The sequence below is a fragment of the Pezoporus flaviventris genome, unplaced genomic scaffold (assembly GCF_033815535.1).
Source record: "Pezoporus flaviventris isolate CSIRO_AGI_PZ_B2104156 unplaced genomic scaffold, CSIRO_AGI_Pfla_v1 ptg000015l, whole genome shotgun sequence".
NCBI classification, from domain to species: domain Eukaryota; kingdom Metazoa; phylum Chordata; class Aves; order Psittaciformes; family Psittacidae; genus Pezoporus; species Pezoporus flaviventris.
Window position 1 is genome coordinate 13,335,731 of NW_026892563.1, and position 12,893 is coordinate 13,348,623.

General features: G+C 37.0%; 1 protein-coding gene across 2 annotated transcripts in view; it reads right to left on the minus strand.

The window, feature by feature from the left end:
• Positions 1-5,889: 5,889 nt before the first annotated feature.
• PKNOX1 (PBX/knotted 1 homeobox 1) overlaps positions 5,890-12,893 on the minus strand; it is a 41,120-nt gene continuing 34,116 nt past the window's right edge. For both annotated transcript variants that reach the window (XM_061453490.1, XM_061453491.1), the window contains 4 exons: positions 10,957-11,085; positions 9,870-9,946; positions 8,144-8,316; positions 5,890-7,177 (listed from right to left, as the gene is read on the minus strand). In XM_061453490.1, the coding sequence (XP_061309474.1) occupies positions 6,966-7,177; positions 8,144-8,316; positions 9,870-9,946; positions 10,957-11,085 (591 nt within the window). In that variant the 3' untranslated portion in view covers positions 5,890-6,965. The remainder of the gene's footprint in view (positions 7,178-8,143; positions 8,317-9,869; positions 9,947-10,956; positions 11,086-12,893) is intronic.

Here is a 12,893-nt window from a genome sequence, read left to right on the forward strand (position 1 = left end):
CACATTCACATTTAGTATATGCATCAGTTTATATTTAGGATTCAGTGATCAACTTAGCAAAGTGTGCTAGGAATAAAAGTCAGTAGGTGCAAGGGCCTAATCTTCTGACTTGTGCTAATTGTAACACAAAAGTCCAAAGACCAACAGAGAAGATAAATACCCACAGATTCTCCCTAATCACTTCATAAGCTCTAGATCACATCTTAGCTGCATTGGGAAGATCAACCAACCCCAGCCTATGAAGGTCCCATTGCTTTCAGGTAGGGCATCTAAATGGTGGTTTCATACTGTGATTTTTAAATACACCACAGGCTTAATCCTGAATACCTTGCAGATGCTGAATTTGCATGATTTTAAATGTAGATTTTAAATAAATACTACAATACGTAGCATGTGTTCTGGCCTAACCTGTTACTTTTTGCAGAATCCTCATTTTACACTACTTGTGGAATTAATTTTTCCTCATTTTAGTACTGAGAATAGTGCTCTGGTTTTCTACAAAGAGGGGTAGTTAGGAACAGCCCTAAACTGCGCACTAAAGCAAGTACCGAGGGAAAAAACTGTTCCCTGTCACTAGTGGAGTTAAAACTATTCCCAGTGATGTTACCAGGAGTTAACTCGCACTACTCTCGGGCACTCTTTTAACGTTAGACAAAGAAATGATCAATTACTCCTGTGTCTAGAACACGTACTACTCGGCTAATCGCAGATTAACCCCTTAAAAACAAAATACGATCCAAATCCTTGGGGACATGTTCTGGAATAAGTTAACAGCTATAAAAAGACCATTTTCTAAGATGGTCAATTATACTTGGAACTGCATGTTCTTCAGGAAAATCCCATAAAGGAAATACGCTGTACAGTCAGTGAGAAAGCTGACAGTGCCCCTGGCCTGATAACCTGAACATGGCCCATGAAACCCAAGGGAAGGTGCCCACACCCTGTCACCACCACGTCCACCTGTTACTCAGGGGGATGTGCTGCCAGGTGAGGTACGGCATCACAAGGCTATACCTGTTGTAGTCAGTACAGTCACACACACAACCCCTGCAGCTCAGTGTACCGGACTCTGGGCTGCACTCTTTGCGACTGAACTTGGATGGCATCATGCCAGATTATCAGGGAAGCAAGAGTAGGAATAAATAACAAACATTTCAGTGCTAAGCACAAGTATATTTTATCTATAAAGCACCCATGTCTGTCTTCACCTTTGCTCAGTAAGACTCACACACACTGGATGTGTTTCTTGCAACAGAGGAATCTTGTAATAAAAAGGCAGCTAATTTCCTGAAGATTTCTGATCTAGTGGAAGATGGCAATTTTAGAAATGCATTTCAATCTGTCTGGCTGAACAATGGGACTTAACAGAGGACGTCTTTTTAAGTACATAGCTATCATACATGCTTGGAACCATTACTGAAAGTTTCATGTCCATGCCATTTTAATTAACCATTTTGGAACAACAACAAAAAAACCCTAAACAAACCCAACCCCAAGTCACATACATTATGGTCTATTTACCTGCTAATTCTTGGTTTCATTGAAGCTGCTTCTGAATTACAAAAGCATAATAAAAACTCCCATACTGGTAAGAACTAGTAAACATACTAACCAAACAAAAAGGCCCAGGATTGTTTCTGGCCAAGAACTGGTTAACTAGTTTGAAACCATGCTCAAGATTTCTCAAAAACATATGTCTTTCAGCCAAACAACACTGTTAACTTTAAAGTAACACAAATGCCTTGCTTTAAAAATATGCTTTTTTTCTGTTCACAGAGAACAGTAGTGTAAAAACAAATCATCCATGAAGCAGATTCTCACTTTGAATTTTATCCTTTGACAGATCAGTTGCTTCAAAATCCCCTAACAACCTAGGCAAAAAAAAGTTACAGAGTTCACATTTTAAAGACTATCAATTGTATAGACCAAATGCTGCTAACCCATGGGAAGATTTATGGACCATTTCTGCCATGGCCTGAAAACACTGGATGCTATTAGCATGAAACAAGTATCGTTATAGTAGTCTAGTAGGATTTTAAAGCATTTCACTGCTTTCTCACACCTTGCTTTTCTCTGGACAAAGACAGCTGTGATCACTCAGCAGGTCCTAAAGAGCTAAGTCACAGAAAAGGAACAGATTTTATATTGCCAGGTGACAAGAATGAACAAATAACATGACCTGGGCAATCGCTTAAAAGCATGTTAGTGCCAATTTCGCTATACTTTACATGGGATGATCAAGTTACTTTAGGATTTGAAAATTAAACAACCCAAAACCTATTTGAAGGAACTTAGCAAATCAAGGGCAGGGAGGAAGAAATCCACACTGAATCTGAGTTGGGCAAAATGAACCCGATCTATTATTCAGCTACACTGAACAGTAAAGAGCAAAGTGTACTCAGCATTAAGGCTAAAGATCTGATCATTTGCACGCTGCAATCAAATGTGCATTTTCATGGATATGCTCTGGTTTTAGCAGGTGGTGAGAGTTTGAATTTATTATTAGGAAACCAACCATTTTACTTGTTTAACGTGACATTTTCACGAAGGAATGGAGGTTAGTTACATTTCTAACAGGGTTTCAAAACTACATTTTGCCTATTCAACTCCAAAAACTAAGCTGAATATATGGCTGAAAGGATTAAAAGTCTAATCAAGGAAGTCAGAAAACAGGTACCAGTACAGCACCTAAAAATGGGTAATTCACATATTTTTGACATTTGTGTCTTGCATAGACAAATAATTAACTGTTTTCTCTCAAGACGACTCAGCTTCAGAAAACAGATCTTAAATCAACTTCACAATTAAATGCACATGTTCCAATTTTTCAAAATACCATGGTCTTCTGGTTTTCTGTTTAAACGCTACAAGACTAACGGTTTTATGAAACTATCACCCCTTGGAAAGGCTTTGTTTCATCTTTTTGGCTGTCAAGTTCATAAAGACAGGAAGGTGAACTGCATTCTAATTCTTCCAGAAACAAACAGATACATCATTCATGGATTAAATCTCAGTGGCCCTAGTCCACTAGAATATCCATAAACTGGATATTGGCACAGGAACTGGCCATATTTTGAATGTCAAAATGATACGTAGTGCCCACAGGTCAATATGAATTCCTGCCCTCCAAAGCCCTTTGACCATACCCTGGTCTTCACTGGAAGAAACTGCAGCTATACAGGCAAGATAAAACTGGAGGGCTCTAAAAAGATTCCTAATAGTGATCAGGGACCAGAATAAAGAACCAATTCTCTTGCAGGTAAATGCTGCCTGACATGCAGCCTTATGGTGTTTCCCTGTGGTTGGCAGGACTCCACCTTGACCCAATATCCACATCTAGCAAACTCTCTGCAGAGCCAGAGCCACGCCTGTCAATTCTAAATGTTTCCCAACATGGTTATTTCTTTGGAACAGTAACTTAAAAATATATCCTGACTGATTTGGATTTACTAAAATGCAGTATTTCTGAAGTTAAAAAGCAAGAGGACATTGCCTTGCCTGTTACAGAAATCTTGGAAAAAATGGTCTGAAAACCTTGTTTTAACAATCTAGATCACACTGAAAAATAATTAAAAGCTTCAAAATTCATAATTGCAGAATTATTAAATTTATTTTGAAAACAAATCAGTTCTATTGCATATGAATATGACTTTAATTGGAGGCGGGGAGGAATTATACATGGGTTTAAAGTTAGGCCCCCCCTATAAAGACTTTTTAACTAATGTAAACATGTACCTTTCCTGAATAGTGATGCTTTGCTTAAACCACCAATATTTTTTGCACATCAAGAAATGAAGGACACGTTTTTTTTTTAATTGTGAAAAGAACAAGTAGTTGTGTGGGGTTCACATCCACCACCAAATTCTGACTGAACTAAAAGACAAGGTTTGAGTTCCATATGTTAAAGCAATACCTGTGATTACATCGGTAAAGCCTTTTCAGTTTTAGGAATTCACATCCATATATTTTTATGTCTCTAATTTGACAATAAAACTATTCCATATTTCCCCTTTCACAGTAAATTCTGTCAACTTCACTTTCCAGGTATTGAGAAATTAACTCAAGACAAGTTTGCAAGTGTTCCAGAAGCATAGAAAGTCTGCTGCGTGTAAGGGGGGGGGGGGAGGGATAAAAAAAAAGCTAATTAACAGTTTCTTTCTGAAAGACAGACTTTCAGAAGTTTGCAAACCCTGATACCTGGTTGTTTCCAATTGAATTCCAAGTGGCACATAAACCACGTGCTCCTGAACCCTAATTCAGCATCTGTACAGATATTAAATTGTTCTAATATCCTTTCTTTTTCAAATCTCAGTTCTCACAGTTCTGAATGCAGGCAAACATCCATTGCCACATTATCTCCAAACCACAGAAGTTTTGTCCATTTTGGTTTACCCTTCCCTTCTCTGCTGGCCACTTGCTACCACAACAGATCTGCCAGCTGAGCTGCTTCCCAGACTTCCTCAAAGCTCTGCATGTAGATCTGAGGCAGCAGCACTGGTCAGGGAGGGAATGGAGACAGTGAGAAATAGCCTGTTCTTCCACCAAAGGCTGGTTTAGAAAAGCGTATTTTTGTCCATAGGCCTGTACACACCCAGAAGCAGACTGTACATCTGCCTGTGTGCTGGGGGTACAAGGATTAATGCAATATTAAACATCAAGAAGGGTAGCTGAGTAAAAACCCCAAACCAACCAACAAATATACCCTACTTTGTAATGGAAACTGTGGGGGTGATGAAGCACTCAGAGTTGAATCAAAAACAACTAAAAATACAGAATCCGCCTCTCAGCTCTAGTCATTTCAGGTATCCTTTGTAGGAGCAGTAGGTTGAATGTTTCCAAAGGAGCGTGATTTGTACGTAGTATCTGTCTTTTTAAATGTTTTGACGTCAAACTGGATTTGGCGATAGCCTTTGAGATAGTTATGCTATGTCAAAGCCTTCCTAATTACAGTTTTCATCATTCATTTACTATATTCTTTAACAAACATGTCACATTAGTAACAAAGCAGAAAAGTGTGAAGTAAACAAATTCTTTAGAAATTACCACTCCAGCTGGAGGAGATCATACAGCATTTGAACTAAGCAGCAAGATTCTCAACCAGGAATCAGTGAAAACCATACCAGAAACATCACTTGTGTTGAATAATACCCAACACAAATTGTTCAAAATAGCCACTAGCCACTGAAAACTATTACTGTTCTCCATGTAGGTATGCAAATGCTACTGACATTTCTTTCTTAAGTTTTTCTTCATACCAACTCTTGGAAGACAATCTTTAAAGACCAGCTTCCAACCATTTAAGCATGTTTAAAAGTACATGCATTAATCCTACTGAAATCAATGGGACCTAAGCACATGCCTGAGTGTTTTGTGAAGCAGAAATTAAGTATACAATTAAATATTTGCATCTGCCAAAGGACTTTGTTCAAATACAATGTCTAAAGAGTCTAAAAGTTATCATCTTTTTCCCTGTCATGTGAGAAATGCAACTAGCTTCGGTCTAAATCAGAAGAAAGTTCTGGCTTTGATCTAATCCAACACTGTGATGAATGGACAGGGGGAAAAGAGGACATTGATCATACCATGAGACTCTTGGAGTCTGATATTTGTACTTAACAACAGGAAATACAAAGCTTCAAAAGTGTTCATGGATAGACAGATTCCAAACTTTGGGAAAGAAGAAATGAACCACAAAACGAAACAAAAAAATTAGCACTAGCTCTTAGTTTTTAAATGACACACGAGGATTTTCTACTCTAAAAAAGCCTGCTGTATATTCTGGTAGTAACCTTCATATCTGAAGAAATTTTATATAAATCCTTAAGTTATATTTCTTTTTGTATTAGGGGAAAATATTTCAAATGCAATAAAATAGCAGTGATTGCAGAATTCATGACTGTATAGTAGGCACCTTTTCATTTTTCAGATTCAGATGTACAAACTATAAACTGTTAAATTGCTCTAAAACTGGAAAAGTTGTGGGTATTTGAATTTACTTACCTGAATACTCATTTAGCAAGTATCTGCAGATACAAGTCTAGATACAGAGTTAATGCAATCTGAGTATTAGTTTACACATAATATAAACCAATGTTTGACAATATCAAAATCCCACCAAACACTGGGGCCTTCTTATGCTATTATCAAATATAGTATATCATTGTGGGACAGCTGACAATCATAGAATGCTAGCATAGGCTCATTTATTAAATTGGGTCAGTTTTCAGACCTTCCAAATAGGAATACTAAACATTTATTTTTCCCCTCTGGAAATTTTTTTTTTACCTCCTGCTTAATACAGTCGTCATCCCAATTCCTAGTGAATTTATAAAAATATTTTTTTTATCCAATAACCCCGGCAAGGTAAAAATAGGAGTTTTCATAGCAAATGATAAACAGGCTCACGGATTATGAGAGAAACTAAACTTATTTAAATTGCCATACATTCGCTACCGAATCACACATCAACATTTTCTTTTTATGTGTGTTGCTGTCCACCTCAGACTAGCAGTTTTTAAGGTGCAGAAGCATCTTTCAAATATATGCATCTAACTTAATGATCAAGTTCCACACACTAGTGTCACATGCTTTAAATTTACATCATCTGCCCATCAAAAGCTGTGTTAAAAAACAGCACTAACTGAAACTGCATAATTCTTTAGAAATGACAGCACTTTTAATTCATAGAACAAAGGGTTGCTTATGTGGTTCTTTATATTACTAGATATAATTTTACGAAATAAGAAAAAGAAATGAAGAGAAAAAAAACATTTGAAAGAAGTTGCTGCACCTGCAAAAACACTCTTTAAGCTTACTATGAAATACAAAAAAGTGCACCCTTCTATATCTACATATAAAACATATTAGAAATAAAACTTGTGTAAAATGTTTGCTGTGCAAACTATAAAAAGTCAGTCAGTCAGTTTATTCTTTCTCCTAAACATTTTGTCACACTCTCTTGCTTCCTACTGCAAAGAATCGCTGTTATCCAAGACCAGCCCACTGATGTTTGTTGTTGAGAGATCGCCTCCATCATCTTCACCGCTGTCTACAGACTCATCCTCACTTTGCCCTGCCATCATAACCTGCTGAACAGCCAAAGTAGCACCATCGGATGACAAAGACTGGAGACTGTCTACATTCATGTTGACTGGAGCTGTAATTGTTACAACAGCACCTGGAGAAGCACAATTGCAGTACTTTATTAACTTTCTTGTTTCTAATTTTAAGTAATGCATATTCATATATAATAGAGCTTGTTTCTAATCAACAGGAAGAAAATTTAAGGAATTAAATGAAAACAAAAGCTATACAGGTTGTCAAACACTTAAAAACCAGGAAATCCCAGAATTAAATTGGCCAGGAATAGCTGTGTTATGGATACCTATTACAACAATTTCCCAATCAAGTCATCACAAGACCATTTCTGCGAAGTATTCCAGCTTAATTCATTGCAGAAAAATGCAAGGGTTCATAGAGATTCAGGGTGACTTAAATGGATAAAGCTATTGTCAGACCCAGGAGATGCTGAGGGAAAAGTAACTACAAACTGGGAAAGAATAAAGCAGGAGACAGTAGGACAGAAAGGATGGTCTTGAACTTAAAGCAGTTATTTTTCTTTTTTAAATTGAGTCTATTTGATCTGATGCTACGGAAGTTATTTTAGCCAAAGTCTTTGGAAGCTTTATTACATTTATCTGCTTCTCAATGTTCAACTTGAAACACGAGGCATATATAGAATTGCAGATGCTTAGTCCCTCTAGGAACAGTTGAAAGGAATGTGAACAGGATGGGGAGTCATGGAACTGCAGTTTCAGTTTCATACTGCTAATCAAACAGAATGCTACTGATGTGCATTACACATACTGAAAGAACTTAGTTGTTCACCTAACCTTTGTTTTGTATCTTCTGAAACAAAAGCAATTTTCTCTTCACATAAATTCCAATAAAATACCCCTCTAAAAACACAGAAACTTTTTAAAGAGGTATAACTTAACACATATCTGTTATGTTTTTCTAGATTAAAAACACATCTATACCAAAATATCAAGAAGTTTCCTTCTCCCCAAGGGCATCAAACCCTTAATTTCCCTGTTACAGAGGAATTAACTTCAGTATCTGTGGTTTAGCCAGTTCTCCTTACCATCTGACATTGTAAGCTCATTAGATTGCTGCTGAGCAACTCCTGAGGCAATGGAGTCAGGCCAGAACCTCTGAACTGGTCGGTTCTGAGCCGTTTTCTTCTTTGTTTTTGGAGTTTCGGAACAACTGGAATCCAGCATTGGCTGAAGAATTCGCCTTCTAGCATTGATAAACCTAAACACAACCAAACGTAAGCAGTACTTATAAGCAGTTGACTATAAATTCTCTCTCAGATTCACACAGTGTGCAGTGGGGGTGGGGAAGAAATATAAAAAATTCTTTCTAACATGTAAAACTGCTCCTAGAACACTGACATCCTTTGATTTTTGGTGAACTAGCTAAGAAAGTACTTCTATCATTTTGCTGCTAGCAGCAATTTTTCCCCTACCTCAGAAGGGGAAATTCTCTAGACAGCATGACAGATGTACATTTCAAGATGTTATTAAAAACTAAGCACCACAAAACTTGCTGACAGCACAGCTCAGGAAGCTGATACTCCTCTCATTAGAGTTCACCTAAAACATAGCCCCTTGCCTATGTTTGTTTGGTCTGGTTTCATTTACCTCCTTAAGCTCCTGCATTACTTATTTTACAGGCTCCCTGGCTTTCCAAGGTCTGGTTCCTGATCCAGGAGACAACAGCAAACACGTTTTCCAGATCTTTCCCATTTCCTTTTCATTCCCTGATTTTCACTTGTTTACTTTAGCATGCTGATTGCTGTCCTTCCACTTTCTGCTAGTAAGGAACATACTTAAACCAGGTCTCACTTAGCTACCATTAGTTAGGTGAATCAATTTCAGTGTAGCTAGCTGTGGCAAGCTGCTGTGACTGAGGATGGCATCCCTTGCTAAATCTGACAGAACACATCCAGGACCCATTTTTACCTGCAGTGGAAGGAAGTAAGGTGCAGCTGGCAGTTCCACATGATGTAATGCAATGCTTTGTAGAGATACTAGTTAGATCCCAGTACCATAAAGCTCAGTTACTGTGGTGTCACAGAGAAACAGTTACACTGTTCCACTTCTGGAATGAGTGTACTGCTACTATCTTGAGTATTTCTCTGCAGCCACACAGCCAGCGTCATCTTTGAAATCTGAGGAAGATCCCTGCTGGACTTAGCTGCAGCAATTTTAGGAACTAATACCACAAGCAGAATAGGATGCATGCTAGCACCCTTTATGCTCTTTTCTGCAGGGCAAGTATATTATCTTAAACCTCTAGTGAGACATGCTAAAAACATGGTGAACCATGAACTAGAGTAGCTGGAGTACTGACACTCTCCATTTGGACATCATTGCTCAGAGAACAGCATCCTTCCACTGAAGAGCAGAATGAATATCTGTGGACAGTAACTTCTTGAACATTTGCAACCACAATTTCCAGAGAACACTTTTCAGAGCCTCAGGTCGCTAGATGCCTTTAAATTTCAATTTCTTTACTTGCAGGAGAGACATGAGAGCACTTCCATCTCTTTCAGCAATGGAAAAGAACGTAAATCCTTAATGTTGCAAAGTTTTCTGGAGTCCTTATATAATCTAAATGGCAGAAGTTAATGTTATACATAACTATAAAATAATATCCTTGTGTATCAGTGAGCAATTCTTGTATTTTTATGTATTTTGTAACATGTTCAAGTCCACATGTCCAAGTTATACTCTTAACTACTTCTCTATGTTGCAAGCATGTGGAGACAATGACAGATGCTAAGTAAGAGATTCTGCGCTTACCAGTTGTTAACCTGGAGTAGTGTCAGATTTGTTTGTGCTGCAATCTGTTTCTTCTCATCCTCTGTTGGATATGGATGCTGAACAGGACAAAAAACAAACAAACAAAAAAAAAAGAAAAAAGGCAAGGCATAAGCTTGTTTCATCTCCTCATAAAAAATAAGGACTCCTTTATTACAACTGATTAAAGCTGCTAGATTAAGACCACCTGACTCATTAAAAACAAAACTTTAGAAATCTGTCAAACTTTCATATATGAAGATAATTTAACAAACAGCACTTTACTACACAAAGCTGATTTTATCCTTGAAAGTGATACCATTAAACTGCTGATGTGTAATGCAGAATAAAAAGCTTCTCATGGCTGACAGTCTTTATTAAACAGCATGATCCCCAGGCAACACAGCATGTGATAAGATCTGATTAGTTATGCTGTCTAAAAGCAATGTCGTATGAGAGTACTGACAAGCACTTTCTACTTAAATAAAGCTACTCTGAACTAAACAGATGAAGAGCATATGTAATATTAAAGAAGTGTACATGCATTTCCCCTGTATCATTTGTCTGTTGTAAAATATTTGTAAAAGACAAAATATCACTCAACTAAATACTGTGATATAACTTGAGACCTATTCATCCTTTTAGGGATAAGCAAAGGAAAGACACACTATAAAGAGCACACTTAGTCCAAATTAGAAGGACTGTTGGAAAGAAGATAAAGCAAAACATTTTGACATTCTCCTCAAAAAAATAAAACAAAACACAAAACACAGATGGAACCATTTTTTCTCGTGCCATGAGCCAGGGCAAAGAGATCATTAAGTTCTCAACATAATGTGATGAAGAAAGATCCTTTTTAACAATGTTTATTAAGATCATGAGGTACAAATGTAACATACTTATTAGAACAATAATAAAAATCAACAGACATTAGACTGTGGAACTACTCCAACTACTTCAGGGAAAACTGAACTGCGATTACGCAAATGACACCAGAATAAATCCACCTTCTTTACGATGGAAAATCATAAGAGACCACATAAAAGAGTTACATAAAAACCTGTGACTCCTGATCATGTTCCGTCCTTACCCCTATGTGCTGAAAAAGCCAAGATCTCATCACATTTGTGGCGTGCTTGGGAAGAACTCCTCTTTTATTTTTTGATGAGCCATCATCTTGATGCAAGATGCCTAGATCTTGGTTTAATTGCAACTGAAGCTGCACATACAATTTTAGAAGAAATAAAGCAGTTAACACAGTAATAGCATTCTGTATCAATGTATGAATAACTCGTTTATAGAAGGAATGAAATCAGGCTTGATGCATGCTGATTATAAAAAGCTATGTTATTTGCTAGGGAAGACTTACAATAGTAGCTCTCCTATAGCAGCATTCTAGGATATCTTTATCCAAGAAGAATGCGGTATCAGATTCCTATAGTTTTCACATGTCATGTAACTTCTGTTTTAAGAAGTATAGCTGTCATCAGGTTATGTCCGTGATCTTATGACAATTCCAAATGCTGGTTTACTATAAGTTAGAATGAAATCCACCTATGTAGCACATGTCAGGTTAATGATCCTCTGTACTTATCTACGCTACCCTAGGGATCCAACTGCTTTGACAGCCTCTGTAGTCATTTGCACACGTGAAGAGCAATTCAAAAACACAATGCTGAACATACTGACTGTGTGCAAATACTAACAACAAAGCAAGCTGTAAACCAGTACTGATTAAAGCCTTAAAGTAAAATTAATTATTATGCTAGAGCTACACAGATGCTGAAGGTTCTTCTGAAGAAATACATCTAAATCCTCAAAGAGCAAGAAGATACATATGGTAGAACCCTCAATGCATTTTACGACACACTATTTTCCTAAAGGGTCCTATTTCTTTCTTACTTTTACTTTCTTTTCCACTTCCTGTGGGTACATCATTTACATATGAGTTACCAGAATATGACGGACACATTCTTAAATGCTTACGCAGAGATAACAAGAAGAGTAAATAAACTGTATATGAAATTATATTTCAGACAATTATAATGGAAATAAATCTAAACCAGTTTCTTCAGACAATACAGAGCAATTTTTTCAAGCCAGTCATTATGTCTATATGTTGTATGAAACAAGTTTTAAACAAGGCTTATGCTATCAAATTACAACAAATATGTATTCGGAACATACTTTCTTTTTTTTTTCCCCCAGAATAATGATTTACATTTTAAATAACCTGCTGGTGTATGGAGGTTTTACAATGAACTCAGGATAGGTCTTCCCCTACTGAGAAAGAAGAATTTCAAGAAGGGTTTCCTATGGGTGACAAGGAAAATAGGTTCAAACCCATAAGTGGGTTTGGAGATTACTTCTCACATCAAAAGCAGACATAGAGATATACATATATATAAAAAATATATACATGTATATTTTATATATATATTTATATATATATATAAGGTCAAGACCATTTTTATTTATAGGCTATAGGAATTATTTTCCAGTCACTAATTTTTTTTTCCCCTCAGAGGAATAAAAAGCATTTTTCTTCAAAACCACTTCAGCCTAGGATAGTAATTTTACACATTTCTTTCTGAAAGGCATCTGAGGACAGAACTGCATGCATTCAAGGGAAGAATACAGGCAAGTACATATATGCTACTGCCAGTGTAAAGAAAGTAAGGATATTCTAAGCATACTTTTTTGTTTGGAAGGTCAGAATAAGGAAGATGAGAAGACACTGCATTAGCGATCACCACCAGATTTTATACCGTGGAAATGGTAGCTCCTCATTCACACTTTTAATTGACTCCAGATTCCTGGAAGACTTATTTACCAGTTCCTGCTCCAAGAGAAAGCTATCAAGGTTTTCTGTAACTGAAGATGGTTTAGTTTTCACATTTCCTTTTCCTTAGTTGTTTCTTTGAACACTCCAGATCCAGCCCTTAAGAGCCTCCCCAAAAAAGTGCTGGCCCTTATCTTTTAGGATATAACAAGCCCAATGTAAGGATCTCCCATAGTCTCACCTGA